Source organism: Linepithema humile, chromosome 2 (assembly GCF_040581485.1).
Source record: "Linepithema humile isolate Giens D197 chromosome 2, Lhum_UNIL_v1.0, whole genome shotgun sequence".
Taxonomy (NCBI): domain Eukaryota; kingdom Metazoa; phylum Arthropoda; class Insecta; order Hymenoptera; family Formicidae; genus Linepithema; species Linepithema humile.
This window is the reverse complement of record NC_090129.1, coordinates 3899531-3919771: the sequence shown is the minus strand read 5'-3', so window position 1 is coordinate 3919771 and position 20241 is coordinate 3899531. Positions and strand designations below refer to the sequence as shown.

The 20241-nt window shown below is 35.2% G+C and overlaps 1 protein-coding gene across 7 annotated transcripts; it reads right to left on the bottom strand.

The window, feature by feature from the left end:
• Window positions 1-408: 408 nt before the first annotated feature.
• On the bottom strand, window positions 409-19775 carry Evi5 (ecotropic viral integration site 5). 7 transcript variants are annotated; one of them, XM_067350404.1, is made up of 11 exons: window positions 19516-19775; window positions 15034-15111; window positions 14754-14907; window positions 10455-10709; window positions 9525-9788; window positions 9175-9439; window positions 8635-8997; window positions 7666-8343; window positions 7034-7516; window positions 6853-6951; window positions 409-3245 (listed from the first exon to the last, which is right to left on the bottom strand). In XM_067350404.1, exons 4-11 carry the CDS (start codon window positions 10631-10633, stop codon window positions 3084-3086), a joined length of 2493 nt encoding a protein of 830 aa, XP_067206505.1. In that variant the 5' UTR covers window positions 10634-10709; window positions 14754-14907; window positions 15034-15111; window positions 19516-19775; the 3' UTR covers window positions 409-3083. The 7 variants fall into 7 exon arrangements, with proteins under 7 accessions (XP_067206505.1, XP_067206502.1, XP_067206503.1 ...); XM_067350401.1 differs by lacking the exons at window positions 14754-14907; window positions 15034-15111; window positions 19516-19775 and adding exons at window positions 11376-11573; window positions 13829-13924; XM_067350402.1 differs by lacking the exons at window positions 14754-14907; window positions 15034-15111; window positions 19516-19775 and adding exons at window positions 11376-11573; window positions 13661-13870.
• Window positions 19776-20241: the final 466 nt, after the last annotated feature.

The window sequence follows — 20241 nt, the reverse complement described above, 5'->3', positions numbered from 1 at the left end:
ACGCATGCTACATCTTGGACTGCGGTAGTTCTGCGTCGATCGAACGTACTGGTTTCCGAGGGAAAAAAACGTGCGCTAAATTATTAATACTGTGGCGCGACGCATTGTAGTTCCTGCCGCGCACTTACGTTCGCCTTCTTCAAGTAATCGTGACAACTGTATCGGCATACGAAATTTTATATATAAATTGTTGTTTCAACTCGTATTTCAAATATATCTCACAACAGTAATGATGGTATCAGTGGTGTTAAGTTGTTTAAAAACAAAATCGATATTATTAAGTAATATTTCTCGTCTGAGAATATCGAATTTAGAAAAAGCCAATTAAGAGAATGAAATCAAAGGACATTTCATGGATTTGACTACGAAAACACACGGTGATGAATAATGATTTACTCTCGTAGCGTGTTTCATGCAACTTAATTTATTGATATCGTTGGATGCGTAGTCGCTGATTTATTCATTATTTCGCTTTTATCGTGCACGATCAATGATGCAATTTAACGGAATGAATTCGTATCGTATATACGGTGTTCTCGACCTAGCGAGCCATTTAAATCGTAATTCTTCAATAAAAACGATATCGACCTTCCCTTAAGAAAAATTCTACTCAAGCCTATCGATTATCACATTTTCAATTGAAAAATACCAGGATTTCACAGTGATTGATCTCTAATTAATGAGATTAAATTATTATTAAAATTACTTTTGCTTCAAATTAGAACCGAATTAGAACTTGATTATCGATTGTTTATTTTTAAGCTTATCGAGTATACTTTTAAATTTGTATTTGTGGAAAATTTCATAACTTTTCGAAAAAGTTTTATATCAAAATCTTAACACTGAAATAGTTGGCATTTTAATTAGTTTGGCCCGTTGATATTTGGAGCTGAAAGATAACTCGGTAGGTCTAGGACAATCTACATATACAAGTCCAATGACACGGAAACTACAGATACGTATTACGATACTACGAATGCGGTACACACATCGTAACTCACCGCCGTTTATTCTACGATGTTAAGTGTGTCTGTGTCGATTAAATTGATTCTAACAGCATAATTTAATGTGCAACAAAATCTAAGGCGCTATAAATATTTCTTCTAAACTCACAAAACGCAGATATAAATGTCACTCTCTCCTCCTCGGTCTTGCACATTTATTCTTTCGTCGTCCTACTTACACAATAAATACATTGCTCGATACGTGATCGTGAAACAGCCATGTTATTCGCGTTTTCTACAATTTTCGTTCGATTCGCTTAATTAATATCAAATTTTGGTATCTCTTTTAATCTGTGCGCAGCCCGTGCGATACAGAAACGCCAAATCGCATAAAATTCGCGCGATTTGTCTTTACGCATTAAAGCACACAATTAAAAAATACTACGAAATATCGTTCTGCCAGTGCGTCTTCGTAACTCCGTTATAATACGCTCATGCTAATCTGCACACATGCATGCGTGAAAAAAGCGAAGAGGGCTTTGTATCGAAAGTGATTCGTGACTCATTAACGCACGGAGATTTACTGGTTAAAAAACATTAATCGCTGCCAATTATGAACGCAACAAAGGAATAGGACGTAACGATTTAGGCCAAGCGAGAAAAGACGCGCTGCAAGTAGGCTAAGGTGACTCGCTGTAAAAGAAAGTAGCAAGATGTTTACGCGAGTACTTACATTGGAAGTAATTATCCTAGGTAGTCACTGTTAGGAACGAGCTATGCGGGTACTAGTTTTTACAAGTACTTCCGACTATCTCGCTCGGTTTCGGTTTCAACAATCTGCAATCGTTAATTTGATTGAGAAAAACAATTTTCGCTTTCCTTCCTCGCGGAATATCAAGATCGACTTATAATGATTTTGTAATCCCTCGTAAAATTGCCTTTTAAGTAATTGAGATACACACCTTTCTCGGTGCTGTGCGCAAATTGCATTATTATTCATAAAAATTAACCTTTTCATTTTTTTTTTTTTTTTTTTTTAAGAAATTCGTTAAATATATTACAAATGATATACATATATATATATGGGACAACAATAATAAGGATTTAATATGCTCTCTGAGTATAATTAGACTTTAAATAGTCAAATTTCGATTAGAATAATGCACGCAGTATTTTATGTGTTGCATGAATATCATTATGCGATGATCCCTCGTGACACACATATAAATACATATATATATATATATATGTATATATATAAAAAAACGGCGATACACATCTCCATCACCACGTTTTCCGGTGTTTAAATATACAACTTCTTAAATGCGATTACATTTGGTATGAATTACAAAAAATACACAGAGTATATCATGCGTATAAAAACAGTTGCGTGTGTCACGGAATAGTCTATGATAATCTTCGTATAATCTACAGATCGTAATCAAGCTTCGAAAATTTGGAAAACAGATCAGATTTGTGGACACAAAAAGCGATATTTCAGCCTCGAATATAATAAAATTCCATCTCGCAGTTTTTTAAAATTCGAAACTCTTCCGAGATCATCCTGTCAATCTAAACTTCGTTTGAAAACAAATTGCTGTCGTAAAAATTGTTATAAGCTAGTATTATCGTCTATTGAATAAACTATCGCGTTAGTTACATTCTATAATACTTCATTGTTAACTACACTAACGTACGCTTTATATTTTAGTAACATAATCTACAAAGTACAATAATATTGCAAATAATAATGATAACAATATTTTGTTATCGTGCTTTAAAAAAATCTTAATATTAAAAAATGCTTTCTTCGAAAAACCACTGTTTCGGGTCCTGATTACGATCGAGATTACTTTCGGTCGATTGCCGAAAATGTGTCTATCGTTACTGTTTCATTGTTTCATTCGTTATCGTTACAGCGTTAATTAATTAATTAATGGCTATTCATATCCGTTATATTTGGCCTAGCAGTAATACACGTAACTAAACAGGATTATTACGGATCTACTTCCGTGTTACAATCTAAGCGTGTACACGCGTTATTACCTACAGCGAAAAGCCGACGACGAACAAAAGGTTCGTACGCGCATCGATAACGGAGTATTGTTAGCTGCCTAATGGTCTGGTATACATAGAATTCTATACCTCGGGTGAGTTTGGCGTGGTCGTATTGATATGATCCTGTAAGCAAATTCTGAGATCCCGCTCGTCCAATTCGCTTTCAGTATCGACGCTAAAACTTCGTGCAGTTTGCCCGCCGAGACCCGTCCAACGTTGTTTCCAATTCTCTAGCCTCATGACCTGTGACAGATAGACGTGATGTGAAGTACACCTTCAAATAATTCAAGAGAAAGAGAAAGAGAAAGAGAGAGAGAAAGAGAAAGTTTCAAATACGGTCTTGCCATCGCAAAGTATTCTTATTCAACTTTTATTTAAAAAAGAAAATTCTATCAAAATTCTGAGAACTTCCGGAGAAATAAGTTGTCAGTTATTACTTGATTGTTTTGACTTTAGCAATATATTATCATAAACGTATTGCAAATTGTTGCAAACATATCGTTTACTCTGCCGATTGTTCAGATTAAATAAACAAATTGAAAATTGTTTTTCCTGGAGAATTTTTCTTCAAAATTTTTGCTACGAATAATTTTAATTACCACAAGAGTGACATAAAATATTACTTTTCTGCAATTTTAATGTTAATACAACTGTTGCAAAATTCATCTGTTCGCTTTCGCGCATTTTCCTACTTTGAATGTAAATTTAATTATGTTTCATATAATGCAATGTAAACGTTGAGATAATTATATATAAATGTTGTTGCTTGTTTAAGAGATGCTTGCAGCTTACGAGTTATAATTTCATGTTTATTATTATCACATGAGATTAATGTGCCTCATTACTGCAGAATGTAGCTAATTAATATTTTTTCTCTCAAAAGTATGTATTTTCATAATCACGACTTTCCCGGACAGCACAAAATATGCTGATTGAAATTGTGCGACTCTGATCTCTTTCTAAACATATTTTCGGCAGTGATTTTTTAAAATTTATATTATTTATGTAATCGTAACTCACATAAAGTGATGGCGATATAACAGTATGTGACAAAAACTCTTATGAAATACATTTAAAATTAGTTTCCTAGCTTTTCAAACCATAAACTATTTAGGATCCTTCTATCGCAAGTATCTATCTATTTTAACATATATGTACAGATATATCGATATATCGATTGCTAGATGAAATCATGCAAATGAACGATGATGCACTGAGAAAAGAAAACCAAGAAAATGCCATCCCGCAGCTTAATGAACTTTTACGATACTTTCACAGATACTTTCACGCCTCTTTCACATCTATGCTTTTCTTCTTCTTCGTGCTAAAAGCAACAGCCGTGAATGTTTATCAGAACGAAACAGTGAACTTAATCTTAAGGAAGCATGCAAACGGGAAGAAGAGCACCATGTCATATCACCACGCATATAATACAGAAAGTGAGCCACGTTTTAACGCAGAATTGTCTGATCGCCGTCCAATCGTGGCAATATCATCAGAAGTTATAAGATTTATATGTCGCGTCCAACGAAATATTTTCAATCTCTAATTTTCGAAAAACAATTTTTGTTCCTCAATCGACCAAAGGTATACAATTAAATAAATCCATAACGCGAGGAATGCATTGTACATACCTTTGTCGTAATAATGAATTGCTAATATAGATCTGTTTACCTGCTATGTAAATGAACACTGATGGCTATTAATCAAAGCAAGGACTCCAAACGTGGATCGTCGAGGAAAAATGTAGCGCCATAAGAGCCATAATTATACAACGACAAACTCTTTTACAGTACAGAAAAAAACATCATGCCACGCATACGGAGACGATAGAAAATGATGCTTACACATGTGGGTAAAGACTTACTCGAGCCAGCGCCAAGGCTCAGTCTCCGGGCTGGTGATTGGCGTGGGGAACTGAGGAGAGACAGAGATAACACAGCAATAGAGGGTTAGTTTTACAACAAACAATTAGTCCCTTCTGGCTAGCATTGGTTATCGCACGGTACCTTTACGCAGTAAGATTCGCTGTGACTGTTGCACATTCGACAAAAACGCGTGTATTCTGGTGAAGAGAATCGCGCGTATACATCAAGTGAATGATAAAGCAGTTTTTTTTAATCACTAATTTATATTGTCATTAGCATAACTTATGCGTATGTAAAAGATTTTTTGTTGCAGAAAACGAGGTGCAATCAAACAGATGGATAAATAACACATCAATAGATAAAAAAATAATGAGATTATATCCTTCCTGAACTATTGAGTGTAATTGACAATTTAAATTCCTGAAGGCATTCCTGAAATAGCAGTGTACATATGAGAAGCTGCGATATATCAAGCGCAAATGTAAACAGTAGTCTATTTTGTTATCTGCTACGTGAGTGTCTGTGTGAACGCACGATACAGCGAATTCTTAATGTGTATAGGTACCTGTACGATAACAAATTATTGCGATGTGTAAATGAGGCAAAGCCATATTCCCCTAATTAATTAAGCATTATTAGTAGCGTATATAATATTGAAGCAGTATTTTCGATAAAATTCTTTGTTAATGTATATTGTGTATAAATTGATGCAATTAATTTCCTTTGGCTAAATGTTCCAATTATTCAACCACCACACACTTGCTCAATTATTTGATCATATTTACATATTTTCTTCCTGCTCTTATTTTTTTTGAAAATTATAATTGAACAACATTCTTATAAATAAACACTTAAAAACGCAAAATGTTATTTTACACAACGTTGATCGGATTCACCGTTTATTTCATATAAATAAACGTTTCCAAGGATTATTTGATAAAACGGATTTTAGTTGCAAATATTTTTGTTTCCACAATCCACCAGAAGCGACGTTATGAAGCGTGTTGCCCAGCGTTACATTGCAGTAAGAGGTGCAGTTTGTGCATAATTATTCTGTAAGTGTATGACATCGATTAAAAAAACGAGAATTACCGTACCTTTATGTTTACTGACTTAGCAAAGTGGAATGTCTTTTTTTATATAGGCATGATTTTATAGTTTTATAAAAGAGTGCAATATGTGGTAGTAGCACATTAAAAATCAAAACGTCCAGTTTACATATATAATACACTTGTGAGGAATGTGTGATATAATTATATGAAAATATTAAATAACATGTATATTACACTTAAACAATGTAATTATATGACTTATACTCGGCTTATTGAGATTAACAGTATGAAAGAAACGAATAATCGAAAAATTCCGTAGTAAACTTATCGTGATATTCGATTTGTCTTATAAAACACACATATATTTTGCAGACTTAAAAGAACACATAACAATGCAGTGCTGTAAAAAAGAACAGTGAGAAAGATTTCATTTGTATTTCATAAAATGGGATATTTTCGGAAAATCTTTGTTTGCTGAAAACTGCAGTGATGACACAATTACGAAACTATAATAAAAGAAATCATTTCAAATGTGGCTTACTGTGTATCTGTAGTAGAGAAATATAGTATATTTACAATGTTTTTTTAATATTTGTATGAAAAAATATGAGTGTTGCGCTTATCACGCTTCGCGTTTTGCATTAATTATCTGCACAAATATTAAAATAAAAATATCAAAGACATGTGTAAACATCTGTAAGACATATATATTGTACATTGCCTCAAGAAGCAACTGTAATATATTTTTGTAGTTCATGTGTATCGCTTGTCACATTTAAACTGAACTTATAGTCACTTCACATATATTATATTACATGATGCATATATATTTTTAATTGTCGTAACACCTAGTTCACCCCTTACTGCAATATTCCGATATCCTGCTTTCGTTAGTACAACGAGTAAAATAAATTTTTTAACACGACATACCTCAGCCTTTAACTCGGCAACTTTATCCTGCAGCTCCCTCACTTTCTCACTGTCGTCTAAATTATTCCTAAGCTCGCCCTCTGCATACATCTCCTCGTTCTACAAATAAATCAGACGTTACAGTTCAGCATTGTGCGGCATTAATGTTTCCCAGCTTTCGAGCGAGATAGCGCAAACTAACCTTCAGTTCGAGAAGAGATATTTTCTGCGTGAGCTCCGCCACTTGCTGCGCGTGCTCGGCATCACGTATCCTAGCCATCATAGCCTCGTCTTTCATTTTTGATTCCAGATCGGAATACTTGTGCTGCTGTTCTCTCAGCTTGGCTGCCAGATCCTTTTCCCGAGCTAACGCGGCTTCCAAGTCTTCCTTAAGTACTTTCCCGTTTTCGTCCTGCCTACGGAGCTGATTCGTCGCCACTTGCACTTGAGTCTCGAGCTCCATAACTTTTAACCGAAGCTCCTTGACTTCGGTTAACGCCTCCATCTCTCGGATCCTTGTTGTCATTAAGTCTTCTTCGAACTTTTGCACTTCGTGTCCCCGATTCTCCCAAAAGAGCAACTTCTTTGGCGTGGAATCAGCGGCAGGCGCTGATTGAGCGGACCGATGCTCTTGTAAATGCCTCTGCCAAGCCGCACTTAGTTCCACAACTCTTTGCCGCAGATCCTGTGTGTGTGTTGTATAAATGATGTAAAACATTCTTTGGTATCAATATAATATTAATATAATACACGCAACAAATTATATAAATTAAATATAAAGATAAAGATAAAGTAAATATAAATATAAAGATTTGCCGCAAAGACAAGATTTACCTTTAAAGATAAATTCGCTTCCGCCTCTCTAAGCTTAACTGCGATAAGTTCTTCTTGTAAATGAGCGACGGAATTGTCCGGCGTCGATTCGCGCAGAGTCTTCTTGTCTTGTTCCAATTCCTGTATCCTTCCCTTCAGCTCCCTGATCAGCGCATCGTTTTCCGCCTCGTGTAATCTAACTCTAACCAATTCCTCTTGCAGACACTGTATCATCTCTTCTTTCTGCGACAGTGCTTCTTGCTTCGTTAACATCTCATCCAGCGACGATTGTCTGGACGTCACGTTCTCCTCGAGGAGTATCGACAGCGATCTCAATTCCTCGTGAGCTTGCTCGAGCTGATGACTCGTCTCGAGATGCGAGTGCCGAAGCGCCGCCAATTCTCTCTGCGCGATGAACGCGGTCTCCTCCTCTTCCGCGCGCGACACCTGACCTCTAACTAACCTGTCAGCCAGTTCCGCGGACTCGGCTTCTAAAAGTTCGGTCCTTTGTCTAAGCAGCCTGTTTTCCGCTCTAAGCCTGCGTAGCTCGACCATCTCCTCCTGCTCCTTCATCTTTAAGATGGTATAATCCTTTTCCAGTTTCTTCATTCTTTTCGGATTGATTTTCATCCCGTAAGCGAGCGTCATGAGACCATCAGGATCTTTTTCGGCCTTTCCAGGCAATTCCTTCTGGAAAAACTGTATGAAAAGATGAAATTACTTTTTTATGTTATTCGTTAAATATAGTAAACATTCATGCAGTTCTCATTTCTTTTACGCTTGAAGAATATAAAACCATGAAAGATTTATTAAAAATTAAACATTCTTTTAAATTTGTATTAGCAATAATTTTCTCTTCAATAATTTAAAAATTTAATATAGTAAGATATAGAATATTCAAGATATGCATTAAAAATTCCAAAATTGGCAATAAATCATTTTTCATATATTTTACTTATTCTAAAAAAATTACTATTTAACAAATCTTACCTTCAACATGCCCTCCATGTCTAAACTAAGCAAATCTGCTTTGCCTAAATGCAGCATCGCCAACGCGACCTTAAAGATAATTTCCATGCCCTCAGATAGAAAAACGTCGAAAATGCGGCATGCCAGAGGAAGACTTAGCGCTGTGGTGAATAGTGTAAGGAACCAAGAGGACGCGTACATCGACGTGTGAAAACCTTGGGCCGTGAAGTGAGCGTGAAGTTCGGGGTGCGTGTCCGCGACCAAGTGCTCCAGTTGATACATGCACACCCCTAACTCAGCCATACTCGGTTTGAACATGTCCCGTAGACGGTACTCTTGCATAAGCGCCACAAGTACAGCGAAAGCTTCCTCCTCCGGCATTTGCTGCGACAATGTGAACAAAATTATTTAGATAAATTGCTTTTCACGTATTTCTTTACGTAAACGTACATGCTTATTTTTAAATTACGCAAATTAGAAGTTATCCATATCCACAAATAATTTCGCACTTCTGTACATCTTTCTGTTTCACAATTTCATCATTACAAAGAAGTGATTCACCTGCATTAAAAGTAATCCTACAATAAACCCTGAACCTTGGCAGTATCCTACTTCGCGATCGTGAAGGCTGTAAGCCTTCATAACGTTAAACAAACTCTCCTGGCCGAGACCATCCTTTTCCTTAAAGAAGTCATGCTCAGGATACGTCCTGGCGATATCTCTCCTGATTATCCTCTCGCAGGCTGATGTCGCTTTGATGTATTCGGCGAATTGCTTCTTAACGGGAGAGTCATGGGCACCGCTTAATAGCTGCCAGACAATTCCCCTAAAATTTTTCGAAGTTTCAATAATATTAATAAAAAATTATCAACGTTCTTTACGATTGTCCGAGAACAATATGCGCGACATACCTGAAATGATGAGGTATGCCTTGACGAACCAATTCCTTAACAAACTCTTTTCGTTTCTTCCAATGATGATCCCAGTCGTTCACTATGTGACCCCAGAGAGTCCACGTATTCTCCTCGCCATCGGTCGGGTCGTGGCGTCGAGACGCAGCATCGCCGTTTCCTCCGCTGCCCCCCGACGCCACAGACACCTGAGATGTGTCGGAGCCCTTTCTGCTGTGATTGCTCTGGAGGGAGTTCAGTGACTTTGCATCGGATTCGATCAGCCTGGAATTGATAAAATTGCGGATTACAATTTCTGTATTTTCGCACTGTATTTCAATACAATACATACAATAATGCGTTGATTTATACTTTACACAAAGTACTTCATTCGTGATACGTTGTGTAACTTATTCTCAATTTTCGAAAATTACTTTGTACTGTCGACATTTCACACAAATTAGGCAAATTTTTTACAAGCGTGATCTGTTCCTCAAAAATATGTTTGTATAAATTCTTTCCTTTCGTATAATATGTCACAAAATTTATCAATGCATTTGCGAAACAGATTGATTTCATACGTTAAGAGGCATAAATAAAAAAACAAAACTTACACTTTTTCCCGTTTCTGTGGATATTGTGTTAAAAATGCAGCTGTATTCTGTATCCTACTGTGCATCATTTCCAAGCCAAGATGCGTAGTAAAATTAACGTTTAGCATTTTTAACTAAATTAATTTGAAATAAAAAAGGAAATCCAGGCGACTCATCCAAATCTGTGCATGTAAGAAGGTCCCTCCAATTTTACCATAAATCTTGGAATGTGGAAAGTGTAAGAATTATGCTTTCTGTGCTCATTAGACCAATTAGTTCATTAATAGTGTTAGAATCGGCTCTTGACAGTCCGAGGACAGTGGTTCGCAGAGTCAACCAGGACCGCTTGATTATTCACCTATTGGCTTCCTCCAGCTTAGCTAACAGCGCCAGCTCGTCAGTGGGTATTTCCTGCGAGGGCGTTATCCGCTGCTCGCAAAGGGCGTCTAACGGCGGACTCGGGAGTATCTTGCCGGTCTGCGTGACGTTACGGGTAGACTGGTGGATGCTGGAGGTGCACAAGCACAGCACGCTCATCACCTGCGGTCCATAACGCGACAGTCCTAATTGGCCGACCGACCCGCTCACGCTGTCCCGAGCGACGTTCTGGCCTCTGGAACGAAACGGGCTGCGGTTAAATTAACGCGGATACCAATTAACGCAATACGATTCACGATTCAGCGGACAACGGCCCGCCACAATGATCCATTTAAAGCGATACACGCCCGAGTGCCTTCCACTCGCAATTGCGCGTCATAAACGCAATTCAGCGGAACGTCCGACGGGCAGCCGCTAAATGAAACAGAGAAACTCAATTTTAAAGCGATTATGTAAAATAATCCGTGTCAATATTCGCACAAGAATAGTTCGCTAATCGCTACTAATGTTTTTACACATTAAAATTCTGTGAAACGTTACTCATAATCTTTTTAAATCTTTTTATTGTTAATAAAATTTCAATTTAATATCCACTGATCCTTTTAACAATTGGTTTCACGTCTTCTCTGCGAGTTAGCATAAATGAGTTGATTTAACAGCGCACGAAAAGTTTCATGTTAACTTGCTCCGTATATTTATTTCGATCAATTTAATTATATTAAAATAATAAAAAGCGATAGAATGGAAACTTTAGTTGTCGTGACTTATCACTGCATCTTTTCCTATTGAGTTTCAAGACTCTGTCGTGTAAAGTCGTGCTCTCCGCAGGCATCTAATAAATAAGTGAAAAAAAGAATGATATATTTATCTACCAATCTATCAGTCGCAGAGGCCATTTTACCTCTTCGCAGTTTTATTTCTCCTCCATCGAGCTGCCGCAGGAGCCAGCAAGCCACGAAGAACCATTGAGGAATTTGTTCAATTTCACTGTCGATTCTAATGTTCGTGGAAAACCTTCTCGCTTTCCTATATTTTCAATGTTCTTATCTTCACCATTGCTTCGCGTGAATTTACGTACAACAATTGTCGACGTACGTGCCTATAATATCACTTATTTTTTTAACAATTGATTTATGAGGTGTTTTTACACAGACTTTTATTTAACAGCGCATATAGGAGAATTTTATCACCATAAATTACTCTAAATTGATATGCGTATTTTTACACATTTATTTTTATTAATTTAATTATATTAATTAATAAAAGGTAATGTGTAGGCAATTTAGTTGTCACAACATATTATTATGCGCAGGCCGTTACTGTTATCGTTCGCTTTCAATCAATTGAAAAGATAATAAATAGAACAATAAAAATTATAAATTTGTGTTAAATACGAGAATACGATTATGAATTATTCTTTTAATATTCAATAACATTTAAACGAACAATTAAACCGAAATATAAAATATGGTTAATAATAAAAAAGGATCTAAAAAAATAATAGAAGGTAGAATTATTTTTTGTAGACTTTAAAATAAGATTCCAGTGAGGAGAAAATCTCAATTGCGAGCGTCGAATAGCAGGAATTTTTATATTATATCATAATACACAAAGGATAACATATTTTCACAGACTGCGGCATTCTTGTGAAATACATTGCCGCGCTCGGTGAGGCAACGCGCAAAGCAGATCAACGCGATAAAAGATCAAGAAGGAAACAATTAATGCGTGTGAATGAATTAGCGGGCGAAAGAAGAGGTGAATCCGAGCAGGCTATTATAATTATGTATTATGTACTGTGCTACATGAGTGTAAGACGGAAGTAAACGGAATACGTCAAGATACCGTTTTTCAGGCCGCACTTCGCGCGAAGAATCCAGAGAAACAATTACTTTGAATCATAACTTTTCTGTTGCTTCTCTTACTTTCGAGAGTTACATTATTCAAATATATTTATAATATATATTTTTTATTTGCATTAATATTGTACTCGAAAATTTGCACAAGCAAATAATTTTATCAAAAAATTAAAAATATTATTTCTTCAATATCGATCCAGATATTGTATTTTTTATCTGTGCATAATTATTCTAGAAATACGTATGTTTCGAAAGTTTCAGGATTATGTTTTAAAACATATATACTCTGGGAATTTGTACAATTTTCTACGATATTTCTAAAACGTAGATGTACAATGTCATGGAGTTACGATAATTTCGGAAATCCACCTTCAATTATCGACTTTACTCGTATTAATGCCACGTTGTTTGTAAAGTGCGACGAACACGTGTGTCGTTTGTCGGAATTGCTGTGTCGTAAAAATTCCAAGTTACTATCAGGCAAATTACTGACCTATATGCTGCACAAAGCTCGAATATAACGAATACGATAATTTAAGTTGTGATAAAAAAAGACCAAGAGCGAAAAAAAAATAATAAAACGGTGATTAATGAGGAAAAAGAAGGAATTCAAAATAAATTTGCTCCAAACAAGATTTATAAAATGTTTCATTGAATCCTTAATTCCATAATTGAGCAAATTTACGTTCTTAAAAAATCGAACAAAATGCATTATAATAGCTAATTATGTTTTAATGAGTTATGGAAATTATATGGAAATGTTTTGGTGGTTTTAATACAATTTGAAATAAAATTCGTAGAATAAAGCAGTCGTTTCTTAATCTTGGAAAAACCAAGCTCTCATCCTTAACATTTCGCAGTGTGGCATAATGACAGCGCTTCTCGCTTAGTGTCGAGTAGTGAAAGGATCTAAGGCTCGTGTGCGCCAAGTCATAAGTGACGAATTGGCCGTGAATAAACCGTTACTTAATGCAAGCCGCATTACGTTATACTAAACACAACGTGATATAACTGTGCATCAATTGTATATGTATACAATAATGTATAATTCATACGCTTATTTTAAATTAATTCCAGCATTACGTTTGATTTTTAAAAGCAAGTAGAAGAAATGCAAAGAGGAAGCGAAACAAAAAGAAAACTTGTTAGACAGCCTGAGTAACAGAACCGGCACATTTTAGCGTCTCATTTCTGCGCACACACGAAACGTTGCCTCTGCCACCTTCATGAGATCGAACAATTCTTCCTTAACTTTCGAATTGTGTACTGATATGCATGACAGTTTAGAAGAAATTGTGTTGTTGTACGCGTTGTATCGTATACAGACAGATAATGTAATCGGAAACGCGCCCGCTCGGATGTCGCGGCTCCTCTTTCGCCTTATCGAGACGCAGGGCTCCCTTTTCTCTCTATCTGAATAGCGAATCGTTAAACAGTCACGGCAAACTCGACGTGCCGATCCGATACGATATCGTTTCACTTATTTCCCGATTACCCGGCACGGTGGGATCCGGCTAGGCACGCACTGCTGGAGAGTATGAAATGGGTTTGAGGGTCGATGCAGCCCGCGCAGGCCAGGATGCTCCACATGCGCAGCGACGTCCGTCTCGTGACAAATAAATAAAAGGATCCCGCGTACGGACCGCTGGCCGAGAGCAACCGGGCGTTCTCGTCGATGAATAGAACATTTGCGAAAAATTTGTCAGAGTTTCAATTCAATAAAAATGATTTTCGAGACTTATTTTTTACCTTTTGCATTCGAGTATTCTCAAACAGTCCTTTGACCAAGAATTCTTTACTCTTTTTTTTTTTTGTGAAGTTGTAACTTGATTTTTATAACTGTTTGTTTAAATTTTACAAATCCTTTAATTCTGCAAATTGTGCTGTTATTGTTTTAAAAAACGTTTTAAAACCCTTTTTTCGATAAAGAAATGTTGCTTCTTCGTATTTATCTCATGATTAACGAAATGTAATAAACGAATTTAAAAAAATAGATACAAGTTCGACGTAATGCGGCTTGCATTAATGTGATATTTATCTTTGCATTTGTGTTTGTAAAATAAACTTGCTTATCGCGTACTAGAAATATTTATATCTCTTTAGATAAGTATAAAAAGATATAGAAAGAATAAGTTTGATTTTTATACCATGATATCATAATACTTCGTTATTCACTGAGAGAGAACGCATATGTGTCCATTGATATATATAACCACATATTACAAATTAATAGTTAATAATAAACTAAATCAGATAAAGATTGAGAGTTAAGAGCGATCTCTCGCAACACTACGAAGCCACACAATTTTAAGTCTAATCAGGACAAAGATTCATCAATTAAAAACAAAATAACAATTATGCAACAGAGCCAACAATTAAAAATTGAAGAAATCTTTATAAAGCAATAAATAAAATAGTACCTTGTAATTACGGCCTCTGAATATTTTCTTAGCAAGAAGTGAACACTTTAGGATGAACGATTTGTATGTATGCGTGCATTCGTCATCGCTCAACGCCGGAACGGTCGTTTGCTCGTGACTAGATTATATCATGGCGTAACAATTTCAGTCTTTCCTGTACGAGATAATCCGTCAAATATTTTTCACCTCCATCCTCGCTTTCGAATTAATTTCTCATTCGTAAAATAAAAACGCCTCCGTAAAGTATAAGACCATTGCGACTGTTCAATTTTTAACTGACCTGCTACTTTTTACTATGTGTGAGTGTGTGTGTTGTATCTTTATCGACATTTAGGTTTCCAATTTCATTCCAAATTACCTGAAAAATAAAGCTTTACTGAAATTGACAGGACTACTTGATCAGAAAAGCCGGAAAAATAATGCCGATATAAGTCGATGTGATATTAGAATTACAAAATTTCACAAGAGGTTATTTAATCTGAAAATTCGAGTTTTTTATAACAAAAGGACACAATTTGATGCAACATTTGAAATCATAATTTAATAAATACTACAAGAATTATGAATAATTCAGGAAATGTTTCCTTCCAGTTTTAAATACTGATTCATATTGAGTCGAGAATATTTGTAGAATGATAAAATAAAAAAGTTCTTTCTTTGCTGAAGATGCAAAAGTTCATCGAACGGGAAATTGCTAATTCTGCAATGCTATCCCAGGAATTTTATACGTCGCTTACGTGTCCACAAACGCTTACGCATTAAGATAAAAGCTTATATTGAAAGGGCGTCAGCTTTACGTGCTTTTACAGAAGTTTCGAGAAAAGGGTGAGCAAAATATACAACTTTTATAATGCATAATAAATTCCTCAAAGTAATACACAGTAAAAATAATTATACAGCTTTTCTAGATAAAAAATTAACTCATAAGATGTCCACATCGCATATTTTCACTCTTTTCTTATGCAAACATACATTTATGTAAAATGTCATTTTAATTACTGATCAATTTGAAACTTTGATTCAGTTTTGAACAAGACACAAAGTGCTAATTATTATAATTAACAATTATTAATTTATAATAAATAGTATAACTGTTTGTTATAAATTAATATCACTGGTATAATTAGCAATTTTAGTTTGTCGCAAATAACAGCATCAAAAATATATTATTTGCTTAAAAACAAAAGTAAATCTCAAGTTAATCTTGTAATGAGTGCACAAAAATGCATCATGTAAGATCGCTAAAACTTTCGTACAAGTCCAAATACTGTAGCCCAGTTTTTCTACAATTGTGTACCTGTTAATGTGAAAATATCACATGTTAATTAAAAAAAAGTTAATGGAGCAGGTATTCGCTGAAAGCTGGTGATTCACTTATGTGCATACACACCTAGGTATTATGAGCAGCACGTTTCATTGAGATTGGCGTCGTTTTCGCGCTAAATTGCATTTCAGAAGGTCAGTTTATTTCCGCCAGAGATATCATTTAACCATTAAATGAAATTTTGGTAGATTTCAAAGGTATAATATATCATTCCGCCAGTAATAATAATTAGATAATTCTGTATACACCATTTGCACCGATAATTATATTCGCGAAATATGAAAATTTGCTACACGAGAGAGATACGTGCTCCGATAAATATTGTCGCGTGAATTACACGTTCGCAAAACAAAGTTTACACGAGTCTTGCGCGGAAAAAAAGAATTTTGCTATCGCAGCAAAATCGTCGTTGCATATTAGATGCGATAGATGCGATAACGACAAAACTTCGCCACAACTAATTTTTCAAATTCTTCAGTATATTAGCAAAATCTATTTTGCTGACTAATTTGTTCGTAAAGACGCGGTAATTTGCTGCTACAACAAAAAAACTTATTTTTAAGAAATGTATTTTGCCAATGCAGCAAAATTGTCGCTGCCAATACGAATTTTAATGGCAAAATAAAAATCAATTTGTTATAATAATAATGTAATTTGCAGATTTGCAAATAAAATTCGCATCCGTAATAAATTTCCTTGCTATTCATATAATAACATGTATGTATTTTGCCACAATAACGTAAAATTCGCTGTGTCAATAAATTTTTTTCCGTATACACTATCGGTAACGCGCTATCAGTAAAATATGTAAATACATAATATTTGTACGTAAATATAGACAATAGCGAGGGAATTTTCTCTGCTCCAGTTATAGTGCATAATGCACCCCACGCAACTACGTGACTCCAATCGAACGTGACTAGAAGAGTTAACACATTCAATATTAGCCGTCTTTATGTAAATTTTCGTATGTTTTGAGCTCTATTCTCCATTAAAACACATCTAATAAATCTCCAATTCATCTGCATGAAAGCAAATGTCTTTATTCCTTCACATCTAAAAATAATATTCACTTTATCAAAGAATAACACAAATATATTATTCTGCTTGTGCAGAATAATATAATCATATTATTCTTTGATAAAACGAGTATTATTTTTGAGCATAATCCGTAGTTGTACTCTGCTTCCGAACAATATTCACATTATTCTGCTCAAATGTTATCCAACATTCAATAAGCTTGATAAAATATTCGAATATGAAATAGTGAAATTTTAGATATTAGCATAAAGCTACGGAGTTACGGGATTTAATGCCGAAACATTCAATCATGGTGATAAAAAAATCCAGGTCACGTTCAGATTGTAAGGTTCGTGTGATGTAATCGACTCATTTTAGATTTCCGCACGAAAACACAAGCGAAATGATGAAAGGAAGAAACATAGTTCCGATACCGAGCTATCGATCCGTGATTCACACTGATATTTAGCATTAAAGGTCGCCGTCTGCATCCGAGTTTCACTGATGTAACGCGTTCTGCATCGCTGCCCATCGATGCCCACAGGCATCCTAAAAATTGTCCATATACGCGACGCCCACCGCCAAAGTGATGCAAGCCCGTTTCAAAACGCGAATTTATTCTGTTTTACTGATCCGATTAGAAACACACACATATAATGTCCTTTTTTAATAATGATTTATCTATCAAAAACCTATACGAAAGATTAAATAATAAAATAATTAAATACTTGTAAGTAAATTATCTCTTATAACCGTATAGTAAGAATTATGTTTCTTAAATTTGGACTCGATGATTTTTAACAATTATTAAATAACAAATTATTGGGAAAATAAAAAATAATGGTAATTTTAATTTGAAAAATATCCATAGATAACAAAGTTATATCTTGCACCTAATTTCAAGTAAATTCTATTTTAAAAGATATCTAATTTCTGATCTAATAATTGAAATACGCAATTTTAAACAATTTTAACAATAGTGTTTAATTGTTGCAATTCTTGTTGAGAATTAATGAGCTCTAAATTAATCAAGGAATACATCATCTATGAAGAAGTATATTTTCATGGATACTTTATCTAATAGAGTCATTTAACGTGCGCAGTGTAAGTCTTTTCATGCCCCGGAAGGTAATTCCATCTAATTAGGAATTTAACGACGTGTGGAAGAAAAATGGGCAAACGGTGAAGTATCGAGCGTCTTACTTCGAGGAATACTCAGGTATTCCTTAGCCCTTTGTAACTCTGCGCAATTATAAAGCAGCCTACTAACTTTCATGTGGTTCGATCCCGTTTCACTTTACAGTTTCGCAACAGCACGCGAAATAGTAGAAATTAGTATTGCTACATTATACTCATTCTTCTTCTCACGCGGCAGCGCGTTAACTTTATTGTCCTGGAAAACATGAACTTTTTGAGGTCAACGCGCTCATAGCAGCTAAAAACATTAATTTAGATCTACTTAAACATATTCAAATAATATAACAATGCAAATAATTAAATTTGTAGAGAAATCTTTAAAAATTTGTAGGATTTTTATTTATTTTATACTGAAAAAATCACCAACTTTCAAACAAAAATTTTTTTAAATAATTATTTGCAATTCTGGCCATTTTTAAGTATAATTTTAATATAAAAAATATAATTAATATGTATCAAATTAATTGTAAAGTTAAATATATTTATATAAATTAAATATTTTTGATTCACATAACTTCAGTGCTTTTTATAAACTAACTAAAAAAAATCTGACAAATTTACCTTTTTTCTCATTTTTTGAAAAGTATAATTTAATATTTAATAATTCTAAAAAAACTCATTATTTTCATTGGACAATTAAAGCTAACAAATAATTTTATATATTTAAATCTTTTTACAAGATTTATCTCTTTCTTTCTGGAGTCATTTTCTCATTATAAAATTAAATATAAAAATAGTAGTTAATTGGCAAACAACAATTGAAATGTCAAAATCCAAAAACTGCTGTTTTTTCATCTCTGTTGTATAATAACTGTTGACAGAAAATTAATTTTGCTCGGTCTGTATGGCTAATATTTGCAGACCGACTATTTTCAGGAGAAATTAATTTCGTAGAAATTCTCCCTCCCCTCTGAATTTCCACCCACTTCTCCCACCCACCTTCACATCTCACAGCACTTCAATTATAATACAGACAGCAACCTTGCAAATGCCGATAGACGCGAATAGACGCAAATATGTATGCTCACGCGAAAATGTCACAGCTCCGTCAAAGGCGACCGATTGGCGTCGATAATAGGATGATGAACACGCGGCGAGCGTGGCATACAATCAAAAAGTGATACACACGGTCGTTATCCGTATTGGCAAACAAACTGGATGTCACACAGGTGGATGGCCCGCTAAGCCATCTGGTTTCGTTGTGTTGTGTGGGTCGCTTACCTCGTGCCTCGTGTCGCGCCGCGTGTCGACGATAGTTCCGTGTATCCGGGATGTATCAGCACGACCGAATTCCCGACTGTCGACCGTACGGTACACGGAGCTACGCTACGGCTAACGAGCGTATACGCGGCTGTCACCACTCAAAACTGTCATCACGATGGATTTGACCACGCGCAATGCTACCAACGAACGAGGCCGCTTTGTTACTAATCCATTTCGAGACTTCGCCGAAGTTCGCGGCGGCCATATTTCCTGTTGATCATGAAATAGATATATTAAGAAGGGTGAACTCGTATATAACAAAGTCGCTTTGCGGTCCACTTGACGCTACAAATGTTTCGAAGCGTTTTGTTTTTCTCTTTCCTTTCAGTGCAGAAAGAAAGAGAAGAAGAACGTTTGGAACGATTTGTAGCGTCTAGTAGATGTTACAAATGTAAAGGTATGATGCGCGCTGTCGCTGGTAGTTTAAAAATCAAGTAATAAGAGAGCACTTAGGTAATTGTCAATATGAGTAATTCGTAACATATAACACTTTACTTCGATTGTTTGATATCATAATATACAGATTTACGTGCAGTGTTTAATAAGCTTTTCCACTAATTCTTATGTGCGTAGCATTAGCAGTCTAAAATATTTATCAACAAGATAAGCAATTATAGCAGAATGACGCCCCCTGATATTGCAATGTAAATTAACAATTGCGAAAAATTATTGCGTTATCATCTA